This window comes from Bombus fervidus, chromosome 14 (assembly GCF_041682495.2).
Source record: "Bombus fervidus isolate BK054 chromosome 14, iyBomFerv1, whole genome shotgun sequence".
NCBI lineage: Eukaryota > Metazoa > Arthropoda > Insecta > Hymenoptera > Apidae > Bombus > Bombus fervidus.
The window spans coordinates 9,716,488-9,736,051 of NC_091530.1; the positions used below are offsets into that span (position 1 = coordinate 9,716,488).

Consider the following 19,564-nt stretch of genomic DNA (forward strand, 5'->3'; position numbering starts at 1 on the left):
GATCTGGCGTTAAATCGGTTTTGCGCGAATTTGATATCCCAAAATTTGCGGCTGAAAGATCGCGCGGAGTGGTACAAGAATCAGCGAGAGGGCGTCCCCGGCTGCCATATTTAGAAGTAGACGTTACCATATTAGGGAAAGTTTGCCAAATATGGTGAACAGAGGTGGTCCTTCCTTTTCAAATGATCACTCGGCGCGCCGCGACAAAACACCAATCCAACTGACAGTAGCGCTTCCTGCACGCCTCTCCTCCCCTCCTCTTTTACCGGTATGTCCTTCCTATTTCTACGTGCTTACTAAAACATACGGCTGATAAGCGGCTTTCTGTGTTGATCCGCTATTTCTTACTATCTTCCAGCTTTCATGTTTTTTTATCTGCTTCTGTTTATGTTCAGATCGATGTATTTCATTTCTCAGTCAGTTGTGGTTTGATCGAAATAAACCGTTTGGTTAAAAATAATAGGACGAATTAACACCTTATAATATATAAAATTCTTACAAAAATTTCTTTGTATTGATATATTGTTCCTACATTACCTTAACATTAACATTAATTTGAATATCATATTTTTAATTCCGATGAATATCTAATCAATATTGTTGTACACAAGGATACATTAGGGACCACATACTGATATTTGTCTGTTTTTTATGTTTAAATATACATATGTAGAAAGTATTGGAAATTGTGCAAGAATTCTATAAGTCTCATACAGTTGAACTTAGCAATGAATAGAACAATTAAAATTTTATGATATTCATATTCGTACTCTTTTTTTTCATGCAAATGTCTTGACATTACTTCTTATAATTGTAAACATGTTCATCCATTGTATGTTCATCTAGTAAGAGTTGATACAAATCGAATGACTACTGATTTGTTTTATTGTTCATACATAACGTACTTGTTATGATTCACAGAACTGATATCTTATTATAGATGGAGGTATGAAAAATCTTATATGTATTAATAAAGAAAAATATATAGTATAAAAAGATAAAATAAAAATCTCTTTTACATAAAATAAATTAGAATTTTATTAAAACAGTATAACTATACATTATTGCATTATGCTGTATAAGACAAGGCACAAAAAAAGACATAAAAAATTGGACTTACAGTATTATAAATTAGTAACTAACTATCATTATTTTTATCATAATAAATTTCCTATTAATAGAGACATTCATTCACCTGATGCTATTGATTGTGCAGCAGAAAATAAAGTATCATGAACTTCACGAACAAATGAAACTTGAGCTCTGACAGTCATCAAAAACTGAGGATATGTTAAAGCAGGTCCTTCTTGAGCTCCAACAGTATCAGTACGTGTTGGTATAACAGATACTGGTAGGTACCTTACAGAGCTAGAATTTTGTGATAGACATTCTATAGAAGTCTTTAAGTGTAATTCTATCTGATCGCAAATTGAATAAAATTCTTCCATATTTTTATTGAATCGATGATCAGATTGATCCACGCCACCCTTTAGAGATCCAACATCTACCAAACTGTTTTGATGTAATGTATGTGCTGCAGTTTTAAGAGCTATGGCTAATGATTCCCTTAATGGACCAATTAATGATTTAACTTTGGAAATATTGTCAAGCTTTTCTTGAGTTTGCTGTTGTTGTTGCTGTTGTTGCTGTTGCTGCTGAACCTGTGGCTGCTGCGTTTGTTGTGGATTTTGAGGAAGCTGAGGATTTACAGGCTGTGTCATTTGGCCTACTCCAATTGTTCCTGGTTGTTGAATTGGTGGGATATTCATAGCGGTCCTAATAATATAATAATTTAAAAAGGTCTACATATAATGTATAAACACAAATAGAATTCAAATTTGCAGTTATTATTAAAAATTATTATACTACAAATAATATACTACAAACTTTGATTTATTGAATTATGACGCTTGTATTGTAACCTTATATCCGATTCTATAAAATACACTATTTTTAATTTCAATAATTTTCAAGATACCTTTTATTTTAGTGCTAAAGAAATTATTTTCTTTGTAGTTTCACGCCTTCCCTCTAATAAAGTATTTAAAAAATAAAATGATATTCCTTTTAATATTCTAAAATGTTTTGTTGTAGTTTGAAACCGAAACTTAATTAAATCGAGATGCTAGCTCGTCATTGACATTTTATACCATGGGTTGGGTGCGTGTTAGGAAAGTCATTCTAAAATATCCTAGATCGTAAAATGACTTTTCATTTTATATTTTATAATAAATTATATTCGATATATTTTGGAACAAAATATTAATCGAAATGATTGATAATTGTAATAACAGCCATAAAATTAAATGAGATATCTATACATAAATTTTTGAGTGAATTTTGGAACTCAAATATGGAAAAGATGTCAGTGGCTGCAGATGGCTACTTGTTCCCAAGTTCCCACTCTATATTATCCTAAATGATGTGTTATACCGGTCAGTGTCCACAATTTGAAATTATAGTTTTCTTTAGTGTGATAAGTGCAATTGAAGTGATATTTTCAAGTACATTTACTTGACTGTACAATGTATATTAAGTCTATGGTATTGGAAGGATTTAAATCATATGGAAAAAGAATCGAAATAAATGGGTTCGATAAAGAATTTAACGCGATCACAGGATTTAATGGTAGCGGGAAATCAAACATTCTCGATGCAATATGCTTTGTTCTGGGAATTTCGAATCTTGGACAGGTGACACATTGTTTTGTACCTTTTTTTATTAATGAAATATTTTAACCGTAACCTCAGTGTACTCTTGATTTTCAATAGAATTACAGTTTTATTGAAAATAATGTGATGTGAGTTGCGTGTAGTTACATTATAAATATGCTTTAAACAATTTTACTCAGACATTAATCTTTGTATTAAATTAACAGGAGGAAACGTATTTTTTATCTTCTTATTGTAGGTGCGTGCAACATCATTACAAGACTTGGTTTATAAATCTGGTCAAGCAGGTATAAAGAAAGCTAGTGTTACTATAACATTTGACAATAGAGATAGAAATTCATCACCTATGGGATATGAACATCATGAAGAGATAACAGTTACAAGACAAGTTGTAATTGGTGGCAAAAATAAATACTTAATTAATGGATCTAATGTACAAAATAAACGTGTCCAAGATATGTTTTGTTCTGTCCAACTGAATGTAAATAATCCACATTTTTTGATAATGCAAGGAAGAATTACGAAAGTTTTGAATATGAAGCCTATGGAAATTTTGTCTATGATAGAAGAAGCTGCAGGTACTCGAATGTATGAAAATAAGAAAGAAGCTGCTTTAAAAACCATAGAAAAGAAAGATAGTAAACTAAAGGAAATAAATGATGTATGGATTAATTTTAACAATTAATTCTGTCTAATTTAATAGTACATAATTGAGTGAAAGTACTTTATTTCAGATTTTAAAAGAAGAGATAGGACCAAAACTAGCAAAACTTAAAGAAGAAAAAACACAATATGTTGAGTTTCAACGTATAGAAAGAGAATTAGACCACTGTAAGAGAATTTACTTGGCATGGAGATATGTTACAGCCTTAAGTGAATGTCAGAATGCAGAAGAGAATGTACAAAATATCAAAAACAAAATAGAAGATAAAAAAAAAAGCATTAATGCTGGTGATGAAGAACTTAAGAATATAGAGAAAGAATTAGATGAATTGGCTAAAAAAAGGGATGCAGTATGTATTTTAAATAAAAATGTATTGTTACATTTTTTACATTTTTTATTCATCTATCTTATTTTTATAGGAAGCAGGAGGTCAATTAGAATCTTTAGAGAATGAATTAAAAGAAGCAGAAAAAAAACAATTTAAATTGACAGCTGAAGTTAATAGTAATAAAGAAGATATTAAAACTGGCAAAAAAGAAATAGAACAATTAAGAGCTAACATAGTTGATGATGAAAATGCTTTTACATCAAAGCAGAAAGAATATGCCAAAGTTGAAGATCTTTTTAGGACATTAAAAGAGACAGATGAACAGGATTGTAAGACAGTATTACTAGCACAAGAAAAGTACCAAAAAATTAGTTCTGGTTTGTTAGAAAGTCAAGATGGCGAAAACGCAACACTGGAACAGCAATTAATAAGTGCCAAGCAAAATGTAACAGAAGCACAAACGCAACGTAAGCAATGTGAAATGACATTAAATCATAACAGAGGACAACTAAAGAAAAAGAAAGTAGATTTAAAAAATACTGGAGACGAATACAAAAAATATACTAAAGATCTTGAAAACAAAGAGAAAGAAATAAAATATTTAGAAAACGAATTAAAGAAATTAAATTACGAAGATGGATCTGTAGAACGACTTAGGGAAGAAAAACGTGCACTAAGGAACGAAGTATTAACATTGGAAGAAGAAGTGGATCATTTTGAATCAAGATATCCTCAAATTAGATTTGAATATCAAAAACCAGATCCTAATTTTAAACATGATTCTGTGAAAGGAGTTGTATGTAAATTAATCACAGTAAAAGATAAAAAAGCAGCATATGCTTTAGATATAGCTGCAGGAGGGAAGGTATTTAATGATTTTTACATAAAATTTATTTTCTAAATAATACTATTATGCTCATAAATACTTGTAATACTCGTATATTCAAATTTAATATTTTAATGAGTCCTAAAAATTTCAGTTATATAATGTAATAGTAGATACAGAAACTACTAGCAAGAAAATACTTCAACATGGTCAGTTACAAAGACGTGTAACTATTATTCCTTTGAATAAAGTAAATGGAAGACCTATGGATAATCAATTAATTCATTTAGCACAGAAGATAGGTGGTGTGGAAAATGTTCAACCAGCATTGTCTCTCATAGATTTTCCAGCAGAAACTACACCTGCTATGACATGGATTTTTGGACAAATCTTTATTTGTAAAGACATTGAAACTGCTAAAAAGATAGCATTTCATGATAATATAATGAAAAAGTGTGTTACTTTAGAAGGGGATGTTGTTGATCCTGCTGGTACGTTATCTGGTGGTGCATCGTTAAAAACTGGATCAGTTCTTTTGAAATTAGACGAATTAAAAACTGTACAAAATAAATTAAACTTCAAAAAACAAGCGCTTCAAAATATTGAGTCTACATTAATGAATATAAATAGTGTTGCTGAGAAATACACTTCATTAAAACAAACGTTCGATTTACGGAACTACGAAATCGGTATGGTGAAACAAAGATTAGAACAAACAGAATATTATAAAATAAAAGAAGAGGTATGTAGAATAAATATAATTTACAAGAATGAATAGCTACTTAATAAGTTCTTTACAGATTGAATCCTTGGAGAAAAGTATCGAACAACTTTTACAAACAATGGTAGTGGCAGAAAAAAATGAGAAGGAAAGTACTACACATGCTCAAAATCTGGAGCATCAATTGAAAGATGCTGGTAATATCCGTGAAAGACAATTAAAAGAAGCCAAATCTGAATTAGAAAAATTAAAGAAGAAAGCTGAAAATAGCCATAAAGAGTGGCAAAAACGAGAACAAGAAGCAGAAGTGCTTCAGTTGGAAATAAAAGAATTACAGAAAAGTATTGAAGCTGGGAAAGAACAGTTAGTAGCATCTGAAGAAAAATTGAATGTAGTAAAAGAAAAAGTAACTGCGTTGGAACAAGAATTAAATGAAGTGAAAGCTAATGTGAAACGTATACAATCTGATATAAAAGAACAAAAAGACATTATTAATAAGCAAAATGTTTATATGCAGGAGCTTATGACACGAAAAGAAGATATCATAAAACAAAGCAAAGAAGCGGAATTAGATATTAAAAAGCTAAACCATGAAATTAATTCAATTAAAGATATTGCTACAAATTGTAAAGAAAAAGTTTCAGAACTAACACGGAAGTATGAATGGATTGAAGAGAATAAAATTTATTTTGGGAAAGCTGGTAATCTTCTTTTTACATTTCAATTACATATTGCATTTGTTTTTAATTTTTAAGTAGTGTATCTGTAAAATATTTATGTTTCATAGGCGGTATTTATGATTTTAATGTCAATAAACCGAATGAAATAGAACAAAAAATACAACAGCTGCAGTCGATCCGTAAAAATTTAAGTCGAAATATCAATACACGTGCTATTAGTCTCCTTGATAAAGAGGAAGAACAATATAATGAAATGATGAAGAAAAAGAAAATAGTTGAAAATGACAAACGAAAAATCTTAGAGACAATTAACCATTTGGATAAGAAAAAGAAAGAAACACTATTGGAAGCTTGGAAACAAGTATAGTTATTTAATTTTAGTTAAGTTGAAAACTTACATATCAAATTTATATTATATAATTATTGTATGTTAATTTTTAGGTAAACAAAGATTTTGGATCAATTTTCAGTAGTTTACTGCCAGGAGCTGATGCAAAATTGCAACCCCCTGAGAATCAAACAGTTACTGAAGGACTAGAAGTGCAAATTGCATTTTCTGGAATTTGGAAAGAATCGTTAGGAGAATTATCTGGGGGACAGAGATCTTTGGTTGCCTTGTCCCTAATCTTGGCTATGCTTTTATTCAAACCTGCTCCACTTTATATTTTGGATGAAGTTGATGCTGCATTAGATCTTTCTCATACGGAGAATATTGGTATAATGTTAAAAAAACACTTTAAACATTCACAATTTATTGTTGTATCATTAAAGGATGGAATGTTCAACAATGCTAATGTAATATTTACAACTAGATTTGTTGACGGAATGTCAACAGTGTCTAGAAGTGAAAGAATAAGAGTTAAGTAAATATATCATACATTTTTCAATCTACATAAATCTATTTGTATAAATATACATATATATAAATTAATTTTATATCTAATAAGAATTTTTTTTAAACGATACTCCTGTACAATAGTATGTTGAGTAATTTTATAAATTATGTCCGAAGTGCGTATGTCATATTTTCATTATTAAAAAAATTCCAAATATTGGATTCCATATCAAGATATAGAAATATAATTTATATTTCTAGAATTATATCGATTATATTATATATACATATATTTACATATGAGTATAATAATAAATGATAATGATAAAAAATTAACTTTGTCTTCATAAACTACATTTTTATAAAATATACATATAATTAGTAAATTTTAATATTTTGCGAATATATAAATGCTTTTGTAAAATACTGTTCAAATATGTATATCTTACTCAAAAGAAGAATTATAAATCTCTGTTTTAAAAGGAATCCATCATTGATGGGAATTTTTTTAATATCGATATATTCTCTAAAAACATAATAAGAACAAATTTCTTATAGCTTTAGATTGTATTTACCAAACTTGACCAATTAATATCTTTGAAGAACGGATGTTGTTTTATCTCAGGTATTGTCATCCTTTCGTTTGGTTCATATTTTAGAATCTGCAAATTTTGCAAAAAATTTATATTTTGTTTATAGATCATTTAAATATAAAGTGTGATGTAAAAACATACATTAAGAAGCAAAGATTTTGCATTTTCAGAAAGCTTGCTAGGAATGTTAAGTATGGAATGTGACTGAAATAGACCAGGGTGCTTTGCTTGAAATTTCTGCAATAAAAAGTAATTATATAGTATCTGTCTTATATCATATTTCTGTAAGAAAATTTTTATTTTTACATACATTGCCTACTATTAATTCATATAATATAACACCAAAACTCCAAATATCTGTAGCAGATGTAAGAGGAATCATAGGTGAAAACGTGCATAATTCGGGAGATGAATATGGATATTTGTATTTTAATAAATCTATATCGTGACGAGGTACAACATATGTTAACTGTACGTGCTCATTATCATCAAGCAATATATTATCAGGTTTTAAGTCAAACACAAGAACTTCTTGCTGATGTAATGCTTCTAGCGCTAAAAGTATTTCAGCAGACCAAAGACGAATTACATTTTCTGGTATTGTCCAAAGTACTTGTTCAGTGTCTACATTACTGTTTTTTGTTGATTCTGTTAGAAGTACATTCCTTTGAATTTGCTGATTATTTGATATGCAATAGGTATTCGTTTCTAGTTGATTATTAATTTCTATTAATTTATTTAATTCGTATTTTTTTGGAATATTATCATTTTTATTCTCTACTGCAAAATATGTACTATCTAAAGAACTTGTTGACTTTTTTCTTTCAAAATGAAGATTTTTGTAACTATTTTTTAACGATGAACTAGCGCTGCTATTATTTTGTGACAAGTAATTAGAAGTTATCACATTTCTCTCAGGTATTTTTTCGTTTATAATGGATTCATTCACGCCATCAATTTTTAATGATATATCATTAATATCTACTGATACTTCATTGCAACTTTTTGATTGGTATATACTGTTTTTAAAATTTAATAACGAAGTACTATTCTCATGATTTATGAAGCAGTCCGATTCACATAAACGATTTACAACCGAATTACTTTCCTTTAAAGTTGCATTAACCGATTGTAACAGTATTTGTGCCTTCTCTAATAATTGTGTAGTAGATACATCGGTATATTTTTCGTAATTTTCTTCTACTGTAATCGGATGTATCTCCATTTGTACTTTGGTATTTGTACTTATAAGGTTTACATTTTCCTTGAGTATAGTGCTTTCAGTTTCATCTACATGATTTTTCCTTAAAGTAATATCACTAACATCGATTGTTTTTTCAGTATCATCTTTTGTAATTTTATCACAATTTTTATTATTGGGACTGTAATGTGATGTTATAAAATCCCACAATCTTCCATGGCTATAATGTAATTCAGTTAGTTTTCAATGAATATCAGATAATAATATTATTCTTAATACGTACCTCAGATGTTGTAGGATTAGGAATACACTTGTTTCTGTTTCAACACATGCATGTAAACGGACCATGTATGGTATTTCACCACGTAATATATAATTATTTATGCTTTCTTTATTTGAAGATAACTTTTCTATGGCCTGAAATTATTAAGAGAAATGTTAAATGAATTTACTTTTGTGTTCCATATTTTTGTTGTAATCAAACTATGTCTTTAAATTATTTATATAATGTTACTTTTACAATGTTGAAGCAGTTTTGACGAATATCCTTTACAAGCATTACTGACTCTATTATTTTCAATACTTTGTAATATTGAAGTTCTGATATAGGTTTATTTAACACTGAAATATTACAATTTAGATATCTATTATAAAGCTTCTCAGCATGGTCTAAATATTTTGATATCTTTTCTTTAATTTTTTCTGCCCTTTTTTTATTTGTATCAGATTCAACACCAGATCGAAGACTAGAGATTCCCATTTTATATTGAGTAAATGCCTCTTCATACTCTGTAAGATCTTCATGCTTGACAGCTGCACTCATATGTGCAGATGCAACTAAAATATATTGTGGTGAATCTGTCCATGATTGTGGCAGATCAGAATCTTCATGAGTATTTATTGAAGTGTTCAAATCGTTACTAGTAGTATCAGTATTTATATTAATGTCCGATGTTTGTACAATTGCAGAATTACTCCTAACATTATAATTTTTATCTTTATAGCAATTGTTATATTTGTTACAAATTAATTGATTATCCCCTAATTCAGAGACAATTTTACTGTGATCATTATCTTCTATTAGCAATTTATTATACTTGCTTCTTGTCATAGATACTTTTTTATTTTCAGTTTCATGACTTAAATCATTTTGTGATAAAATTTGTTCTTTGGATTCAGATACTTCTTGAGACTGCTTTGCTTCATTTTTAGTAGTAGATAAATTTGTCAATGAAGTTTGAATACTTTTAGGTTGAAGAATACTTTGAGAAACATTATTTGGCAGAGAATTTATGTAAGTATGACGATCCTCCTCTGCAGATGTATCGGAACTAAGAGATTGAGAGCAATCATTTAAATAATAATCTGCATGACTAGATTCAAAGAACTTTATGAAAATATCACTAGAGTATAAATACGAATGCCTTCCTATAAATTCTAAAAACTTTAATGCACATTCTCTTCTCTCTTCAATAACTTCAGCTTCAAATCTGCCAAAAAATTTTGGCTTTGGAAATGATGGAAAGCTTTCCTTAATTCGCGATTGCGAGTATAATACATTTAATTCTGAGTGGAGTTTCTTAAAGTCATTATAACGTTTCCATACAGATACTTTAGAAATTTCTTCATGAGAGCTTTTCAAAAATACCTAAAAAGATATAAATATATATAGTTATAAATTATAGCTCACAACATTTCTATAATTAAATCATAGAATATGTTAATTTATCACAACATGTATTAAAAATTAATATAATATTAAAAAACCACGGAAAAAACCAAATAAATGAATTTAAAGATATTTTCTTTGATATTTGATTGTTAATTTATCTGATTATCGAACTGATTCACTCTATATACATATTGATATTTTATATCATACCACAGACGTGACTTTGTAAATAGTAAAGCCTTTCTTATGCCGTGTCGTTTCTGGAATAATAAAACGCCTCACCCATTTGTCTTTAGTGGGTGCCATTGTTTATACACTTAACTATAAAACCAGAAGCTCAATAAGTTGATCGCTTTATCACTTTGATTTGTGTATTTCTGTCATTATACTTTCATATATCTGGCTTTTTTCTTCGTTTACGTGGCATGTATGTCGCGAATGATTGATTCTCAGTTAATGTCACTCATATATATTTGCATTTATTGGTGCGATAAACTAGTTAGTTATTGTAGATAATTATTTATAACATATGTGGCTTTATGTTTTTTATCAAATTCATATACTTCCTACGCACTACAAATGAACAAGTGTGGAATTACGAGTTTTCTTTTTACTATTTTCGACAATTGTCACAATGGATTAGATTACAATTCACAATACAACTTCGTCTCACTATTTACTATTTATGTATTGCAACTGAACGAAAAAGAACGATTATTTCCACTCAACCCTTCCTTTTTCACCACCTGAGTGGTACTGCGCTTGCGATGCGATGTTATAGACTTAAGAATAGAACATACATAGAATAGGAATCGGAATAGAAATTGACGTGTAGGACAAAGTAAAGTGATTATCATTGATGTTTTTAAAAGCTACCCTCTTATGTATATCATGATATATGTACATATACATATCTGCTTACTTATCTCCATTGCTAATTTTAGAAGTTGTCAGATTTGTTTATATTTGAACAATCATTCATATTAAACTACAATATGCTGTAGAGAATGCTTTAATAATATAATTTTTTAAAATACAATTCTATAAAATCATGTACTCTACATTATACCATTCTTTAATTTATGTAATTCGTAGACGAAATACAGGATGGACTTAATATCATGTCATACCTTCAACGCATTTTGTGTCACGTGTTTCTATCATCTACTATTTTGTGGTGTATATATGACACTCCATACCATTTTCGTGTCGCATGCGACGTTATCGATCCAATATAGTAGTAGTGGTTTGAATTAAAACTAAAGTCCTCTATGAAATTATAAATAAAATACATATAGGAAGGATATTCTATAATCGCAAATGAAATATAGAATTTTATAATTATACATACTCCTATTTATGGATAACTTAATTATGTCCAATGAATAGGACGAAAAGAACAATGAAAGAGTAGAAAGATAAACAGAAACTTGCTTCTGTGGATAAATACATATATATACTGATCAAGTACATCAACCTTTAGAAGTATACTAAAATTGAGGCTTAAGATTTGTGTAATGTCCATGATATCTTCAGCGATGTCTTTTTACACAATGTTTTGCGATATTTTGAAATATTGCATGGCGTCTCACGATGGTTGTTATTATTTTATTTCTTGTTTAATGGAAGAGAAAAGAATTATGGAAACGTATCCAATAAAAGATTATATATATAGAAATATATATACATGTATGTATATAGAATATACATTACATATATAAATGCGATAGACTCTGGGCTGCAGATTGCGTAGTTCTTAGGTTGGTATCATTCTTTAAATAGTAATATTGGAAAATATTAATGCTTGTATTCTTTTTCAAATAGCAATATTACGGAATATTAATATTTGGAAAACATGACATGAATTAATACTATTTATCGATAAGATATATTATCTATATTATTACAAAATCTTGTTTTATCATAATATAATACATAATTTATATGTATATTAGAAAGAATTATGTAATTAACTTGCATAACAATTTCAAATTTTTTCATTTTTTGTAGAATTTCCTATGAAAGTAAGTATCGAGAAAATGCAGTATCAGGGTAATAGAACATAATACCAGGATAATACGTACCTGAATCATCTGTGTTCTTGATGGCAGGAATAGGAACTAAATTTTAAATTACATCATTTCGCGCGGTGATCTCATATTGAAAAGTGGAAGCAACTGCAGAGAGTTTGTCATAAATATGGAAAGTTTAATATACATCGACATGTTAAATGCTTCAAAATGGTGAGGATCTTAATTTGAATCGTTTTGTATTCACAGTTATTAACATATTACAAACAGATCTAGTGCTTGAGGTCGATCATAAAAATTCTCATATTTTCATTGTTGTCATGTAGAGAGAAACAATTTGCTATATGTTAACACAATTTATAGTGATTTGTCGTATTTTCATGTAAACATACGAATAGGGAAATTTTCAGGAAAATCCGATTAGTATCTGGGTATTAATAGAACGTGATACGTTCCTGAATCAATCGTACTCTGGTGGTGAATTTTGAAATTAAAATTTGAAATTACTCCATTTTGCGCGGCGTCATATTGAAAAGAAGAAGTAACTGTCGAGAATTCGTTGTAAACGTGGAAAATTTAATATACAATACGAAGACATTGGTTTAAAATGGTGAGAATATTCATTTGGTTCATTTTATAATTCAATTTATAGTGATTTGTCGTTTTTCGATGTGAATAGAGGGTTATTAGTTTTCGATTAAAGTCACCTACATCGAAAGGCGCAAACCACGTATTGTTAGAATGAAATTCTATTCTTTTTTATTTCCTTTGATTTTCTTCTTCCCTTTTATTTTCCTTGATAGTCTATCCTTTATTTTTTTTACTTTCTTTTTCTTTTCTTTTATAAATCAAATTATGGTAATTAACGAAATATAATTCGATAGTCGTTCGATTTTACGGTAATAATAATTTTACGATATTTTATTTCAATCTTGTTCGTTTACGTTATATCAATTCGTGCGTGTTTACTTTATATGCGTATCTCCGCGTTTCAGTCTGACGTATTGTTTTTTTTCTTGAAACATAATATCGGCCTGTTGGAAACATATCCTTTCCAAGAATTCGACGACTTCTGTTCGTACACACTCGACTTATCGGCGACGTTCTCCCCACCCCTCGCCAACCGAATTCCGTTTGGTAAATCGAAACACGGGGGTCATTCTATCGACGAAAATCGGATTGATTAGACGTATACTCTGCAACAAGTGTCCTCTTTCTACTACGTAGTATTTTTGTAGCGATTCTTCTACCAAATTCACGCTACTGCTATGTCTAATTAATGTACGTTTTATTCATTAATTTATTATAATCTATTAGAATTCATTATTAGATTATCTTTTTTTCTTTGATCTATTTTTTGTTATCATATTTACGGATAGCTTGTACAATGAGCTTTCAGAAGCAACTTTAACCTTAATCGCTAAAATCCAATTAATTGCTTCACTTTAGTATAATTATATACTTATTACTACTTTTATATACTTTACTTTTATATACTTATTTTAATGTTCCGGTCTCTTTTTGTGCAGATTATTGCTTGATTGCGAGAAAAATTTGAAGGCATTAGAGAGACGCCACGAAATTCGAAAGAACGCTTACGGGTGCCTCATTAATTCGATAGTTTTCTATGCAGATACGGTAACATTTGACTTATTCTAATGAAGGCAAACGTATTTATACGTTTGTTTGTTCTTTCTATGGTACACTTGGTAATATTTATTTGGTATGTAATCGATTCTTAAGAAATAATTGAGAAGAAATAATAAAGAAAGCAATGTAACACCATTAATACTTAGTATAACAAAATTATAAATTACGTTTATTATTAAATTATGTTTATATTATATTAAATTATGTTTTATTAAGAATACGAAGTTGAAGACACAATTAACCGCTTCTTGTTTCGGATATAGATACATATTAAATTATTTTTTATTTCAAACATATTAAATGAAATGCTTTATTATTTAACATTAACGTAGAATCTCCAAAGTTCTATTTAAATATGAAATTAAAATAACTTATATTTTGCTGCATTTCCGCGAATTTTCTGCAATAATATTGTCATTTCACAATTTTTTCAATAATTCCTATTATTTTCGAGAAGAAATGCTATTGCAGGCGAGTTTGAAGACATATTTTGTTAGTATAAAATGTATTTGGAACTCTAATAATGGACATTCAGAATTATAATTTGTTGAAATTGGTTGCATTATGGAATATTGATAGAGATTTGAATAATATTTTAACTAATAACTGCATATTTAATATAACTACATATTTCATATTCTAATATGATATCTGTTTGTCTGTGGTAAATGAATAATAATTACTTCATAGTTTTGAAAAAGTAGTATTTTCATAAATAAACACTGGATAAGAAGAAGAAGAAGAAAAGTAGTATTTTAGTAAGAAATTTTTCTTCCAGAAAATTTTTGTGACTGCGTGCAATGCGGTCAGTAGAGTCAGTGTTTGCTGCGTTATATTACTTTTCATATTTTTCTAGAGCGTAATAATTTTCATTAAATTTAATTATAATAATCAGACGCGAAAGTAGAGTCAGTGTGTTCGCCGATTGTCACTTGATTTGAACGGACGCGTTAATAGCCTATTATTCTTCTTTTTTTTATTAAACATTCGCTTTCGGTAGTAGAGTCGCAGGTCTCGCAAGAGGATAAAGTCTCTCCTGGAGCTCGACAATGTAAGTATTTTATTATTCATATTTAATTTGAATTACTATTAACTTCTGTTGAAAAAAACATCAAAGTTGTAATGTTGAGGTATACAATAAAAACGTTTAACGTTCAGAAATCAGTAGAATCTCAATTTCTAGATTTTTAATTTTTATGTTAGGGTACTAATTTTTATTTTAACAATTAAGCTGTATTAGAATTTCAATTCTGTTTGTTATTAAAATTTCAAGTTTGAATAGAGTTCTCTTTTTCGTTATCTTAAATTTTTTGAGAATCAAAAGTCCGTTTTCAAGGACAAATTATAGCATTTCACATGTTTTGTTATAGGTTCTTTCCTCCATTTTTTCCTCTTCTCTGGGAAGGATGTAGCGGTACTTCAAATTTGAGCATCTAAGAATCTTTGCACATTGTATTTTATTAATTTTATTCTTTGTATTTCGCTGTAATAATTATTAATTAGAAATTGAAGTCTGATTTTTAATTTTTTTATTAGAATTCCAATTCCTATAGTAATTAGAGTTTATTAGGAGTTTAACATTTTTGTTATTAGAGTTCTGTCTTTATAGAATTTCATATTTTATTATGTCAGATTTTTTTTATTAATCATCACTGTGCTTCTCAAAATAAATTATAACAATTCATATTTTGTTAAAGGTATGTCACTTCTTCCCGTTCTTCCTGTTCTCTGGGAAAGACTTAGTGGTGCTTCAAAACCAAAGAATGTAAGTAACTATTTATTTTGTACTTAATTTAATTCAATTCTTTATATTCTACGATAATTATTATTCATTAAAAAATAAAATCTGATTGAAAATTTGACAAGTTGAAAATTTTTCATTCTTGAATTGAATATTATTACTAAAGATTTTTATTTAATAGAAATTAGTCTTTTATTATTTCAATCTTTTAAAGTAATTAACACCATCATTACGAGTGAATTAAAATATTCTATGCTTTGTTACAGTTTTCTCCCATTGAATTCGATGATTCCAATTTGACGATGGCTTGATGACGAACTCCCTTGCATCAGAACAATATTGAGGACAACATTCTTCACATCTAATCGTGAGTCGCATGTATTTTTGTTCCTCCGATCTCTCAATCATGTCGAAGGATGAAAGGTCCGAATCGATACGGGTGATTGGTTGTATACGTAGAATTTTTGACGAGCATAGTGTCCGCGGGTATTTATTGTACCCGTGAGTAGTAACGTTTTCTTGTCTATCATACAAGATACATATTACAGAAGTATACAATTCTGTATGTAGGTACTTCATTTGTAAGATGTGTTCTGTTCTATTTCTTATTTGTAATTTCATAGGAAATTTTTGTTTCGGCTCAGGCCACTACTATGCTGAATCGATAACGTCGCATGCGACATAAAGATGGTATAAGAGTAAGATTACCTCCAAAATATGGGGTGTGAAAAAGTATTGCATATCAGGTCTATTCTGTACCTCGTCGGTGATTAGAACCACTGTTAAAAACGACAGACGATACCGTTCTTAGATAATAATGTGGCTTTACGGACACAGGGTACGACAGTTGCATGGTGCAATCGATTGCTTTCAATGAGATACAATTTCGCTTCTAGATGGCGCAACAATGTTCTGTTTATGAGATTCGCATCTTTAATTATTCTTATATCTAACAATAAATTTATATGTTAAACAAGGGGGGTGTATATGCTGTATGAAGTATATATAACTTACAATTAATATTTTCTTAATGTAGCGATTGAATAAGACAAATACATACTTCATATATCATTTTTTGATCGAATTCAAAAACAGAGTAAGTAATTTAACTTATTTTAATAGTTACTAAATGACAAGTTGAATAAAAGTAAGGTCATATTCTGTATAAATTGTATTTAAGATTTTCATTGTTTAAAGTTATTCAAGTCATCATATCTATCGAACGATAATAGTATAAAATTAAAGACTACTTAAGAAAGAAAAAAATTACTTTAGTATATAACGATTATGATTATACGTATACAACGTTTCATATACTATTAATACAAGTTCGTTATATCGTTATACATTTTAGGATTTTATTAGAACTTTGTTATTCAATAAACCTTGTCTTTCACCGTGAAATTATGTATGGTATATAACCATATCTGTTCTTCAAATTGCAGTTGGTAGTCGATGCACTTTGTAGATATTATGCAAAAAAATGTACGCCTGTTAGATGAATAAATATGTATATTCCGTAACGGCCATCCCTTTGTCCTTCGTCGTACTCCCTTCGTTGTACTCGTCACCTCACTCCACATCTTATAAATTATTTATTCTCGACGAAACCTGTGCGCTCCCACCGCTAAGACGATTACTTTAATTAATGTCGATCGTTATCGGTGACTTGAAAGCCAGAAGGGTAGGAGTCACGTCAACGAGATGCTTTTAAATTCTAATACGGCGACGCGATGCCACGATCGTATCCCCCGTCCCATTTGCGGGATTCCTTCAGGACACGGTGTTTCCTGTCTATTTCTGTACCGTAAACGAATCGATTTTAAGGTGTCACTATTCACCTGCGTTCAAATACTCTCTTACTTTCTTTCACTTCCCTTTCTTCTACTTCACTCAAATATCTCTACGTAAAACCAATAGTTTGTTACTTTTTCTTATTTTTCTCATTTTAATTCTACACCATCATGAAGCATTTTACTTATGGCTTTCATAGTCTACAGAGCTACTTTCAGTCTGTTGATTACTTTCAATTTCTTGTTTAATTCTATAGGAATAAAATTTGTTGGTCGAACGAGAATTTATGTTTGATCTTCTGTTTACTATTTAAATTAATATTTCCTTTATGATGATCAAGGTAATCGGGTACAATGAACTTTTTTTTTTAAGTTTATGAATTTTATCGAAGAATTTTTAAAATTTTCCTCCTCATATCAAAGAGAATTTTAGCACGTGAATGTAAAATGAAATAACATAAATTTTTATATTCCATATGAATAAATGTGTACTGATAATTATAAAATCGGTTGACAAAAGTTGACAGAAGTTTCTCGTTGAAAGGTGGTTGTTCGTATATGAAGGCCGTGGGACGCGATTTAACAGAATACCGCTTTTAATTTGATGGGGATTGAAGGATGTGTAGATGTAAGCTGCAATTTCACGTGGAGCTTTCTGCTCGAGGCTGGTCCGTCTGGAAATCTGCACTTACAATCGACCACATTTACGGTATTACGGCTTACTGCAAACGGAGAACCGTGAATGCCATTTGGAAATCATTGCCGATCGGACAGCCAGAGAACTGGTTGTAATACTCTTACGAGAACGACACAAAGTGAAAGGATCCCCCGGTTTAGTCTGTTTGAAAAGGTCTGGTTCGTCCTTTTTTCCTTCGTTTATACCGAAATATGTATTTCTGATATCATATTAAATTTGTCTCATAAAAAGTACCTACAGAAACCATATTGATCTCTGTTCAACCTATTGTCCTATATGTTTGTCGATGAGGTTGAAACAATATTTAATAACAAAATTCATCTTATGTAGTATCATCTTATATTTGATAAAGTGTTTTTCAATTTGTTTAACTAACTCTCTATAATATTAAATGTATAGTTGGGATCATGTCTCCAATTAAATAGAGACAGATTCTATTTTTAGGGAAGTTTACTTTGATCTGCAATATTAATTTCAATTATTTAGACTGAGGATTATTAAAATCAAATTACAATTACGATGTCTCTGGTAGTAATAGTAGTATTTATTTGTTTCAGCTTTTACATACTTTATAATCGCACTATACTTTAACATTCTTACATTTTAAAATTGTAATCTTTCCTCCATTCATATGTATATTACTTTTGCACATATCTTTGGTTTCGTACGTTAAGTGTTTATTTACATTTCCTTTTACATTCTTATCTACTTATTTATTTCATTTTTCTTATTTACATTCCTTACTTATTTGTCCATTTTCTATCTCATACTTCTCCTTCTCGCCTTCTTGCACCTTCCTCCTCGCCATTTTCAAACTCCTATACCAGTCTATAACTTTTGTGCGATATGTCTCTGACAATAGCTCCTGCTTCTTCAAATTTACTCTTCCGAGCATTGTGCATTCCTTTAATGAGTGTTTCAGTGTACCTTGGCTTTTTTTTTACCAAGTATACATCTTCTTCTCTCTTCACTCAACCAATATTTATTATATTTCTCCATATCCTTACATTTCAATCTCGCTTATCGCACAATTACTTTGTGCATTTATCCTTTTCTTATCGTATGTAGATAATCTAGCAATAAAACTGTTACGTGTCTATGTATATGTATATTGCGTATGATACCTGTATATTCTTTAATTAATATGCTGAATATTTAACGTTCACTTAACACTTCACGCGAAATTTCATCCATTAAATTCATCTGCTCCGAACTTTTATTTTTATTGAAAAAAGTTTCGAAAATTTAACTTAACGAATGATTATACAATTGATAAGAATCTTAGCGCTTTCTCAAAGTTTTTGGAAGCTTAGACTAGTGAAAGCGTTAGGCTTGGACATAGTTGAATCCTACTGTGTATAAGTTTATTAAGGAACTCGATTTAGGAATTCGAATGCACTATTAAAAATAACGATTAATACTCACCATGAGTGTACAAAATCTAAAAGCGTGAAAAATCAA

At 29.4% G+C, this 19,564-nt stretch overlaps 3 protein-coding genes across 5 annotated transcripts in view; 2 read left to right on the plus strand and 1 right to left on the minus strand.

Annotated features, from left to right (window-relative positions):
- Positions 1 to 116: 116 nt before the first annotated feature.
- Smc2 (structural maintenance of chromosomes 2) lies at positions 117 to 7,582 on the plus strand. Of its 2 annotated transcripts, none has more exons than XM_072016284.1 (8): positions 117 to 268; positions 2,911 to 3,333; positions 3,407 to 3,685; positions 3,756 to 4,529; positions 4,645 to 5,232; positions 5,291 to 5,912; positions 5,999 to 6,252; positions 6,333 to 7,582. In XM_072016284.1, the coding sequence occupies exons 1-8, from the start codon at positions 152 to 154 to the stop codon at positions 6,756 to 6,758; spliced, it is 3,483 nt and encodes a 1,160-aa protein (XP_071872385.1). In that variant the 5' UTR covers positions 117 to 151; the 3' UTR covers positions 6,759 to 7,582. The 2 variants fall into 2 exon arrangements, with proteins under 2 accessions (XP_071872385.1, XP_071872384.1); XM_072016283.1 differs by lacking the exon at positions 117 to 268 and adding an exon at positions 2,346 to 2,693.
- LOC139994034 (uncharacterized) lies at positions 1,468 to 11,093 on the minus strand. Its single transcript, XM_072016309.1, has 7 exons — positions 10,403 to 11,093; positions 9,035 to 10,168; positions 8,804 to 8,937; positions 7,630 to 8,740; positions 7,461 to 7,556; positions 7,302 to 7,388; positions 1,468 to 1,776 (listed from the first exon to the last, which is right to left on the minus strand). The coding sequence occupies exons 1-7, from the start codon at positions 10,496 to 10,498 to the stop codon at positions 1,606 to 1,608; spliced, it is 2,829 nt and encodes a 942-aa protein (XP_071872410.1). The 5' UTR covers positions 10,499 to 11,093; the 3' UTR covers positions 1,468 to 1,605.
- A 4,473-nt stretch (positions 11,094 to 15,566) lies between these two features.
- The window catches only part of LOC139994042 (uncharacterized), a 54,499-nt gene continuing 50,501 nt past the window's right edge, over positions 15,567 to 19,564 (plus strand). For both annotated transcript variants that reach the window (XR_011801539.1, XM_072016314.1), the window contains exons 1-2: positions 15,567 to 15,637; positions 15,880 to 15,980. The gene's annotated coding sequence lies outside the window, so the exon portion shown is untranslated. The remainder of the gene's footprint in view (positions 15,638 to 15,879; positions 15,981 to 19,564) is intronic.

Coding starts and splice junctions, on each gene's coding strand:
- LOC139994034 (XM_072016309.1), bottom strand. CDS start 10,498: ATGGCACCCACTAAAGACAAATGGGTGAGGCGTTTTATTATTCCAGAA. Junction 8,938..9,034: donor ACTGCTTCAACATTGTAAAA/GTAACATTATAT, acceptor TAATAATTTCAG/GCCATAGAAAAGTTATCTTC. Junction 8,741..8,803: donor CTAATCCTACAACATCTGAG/GTACGTATTAAG, acceptor ATTACATTATAG/CCATGGAAGATTGTGGGATT.
- Smc2 (XM_072016283.1), top strand. CDS start 2,526: ATGTATATTAAGTCTATGGTATTGGAAGGATTTAAATCATATGGAAAA. Junction 2,694..2,910: donor GAATTTCGAATCTTGGACAG/GTGACACATTGT, acceptor TTCTTATTGTAG/GTGCGTGCAACATCATTACA. Junction 4,530..4,644: donor ATATAGCTGCAGGAGGGAAG/GTATTTAATGAT, acceptor TAAAAATTTCAG/TTATATAATGTAATAGTAGA.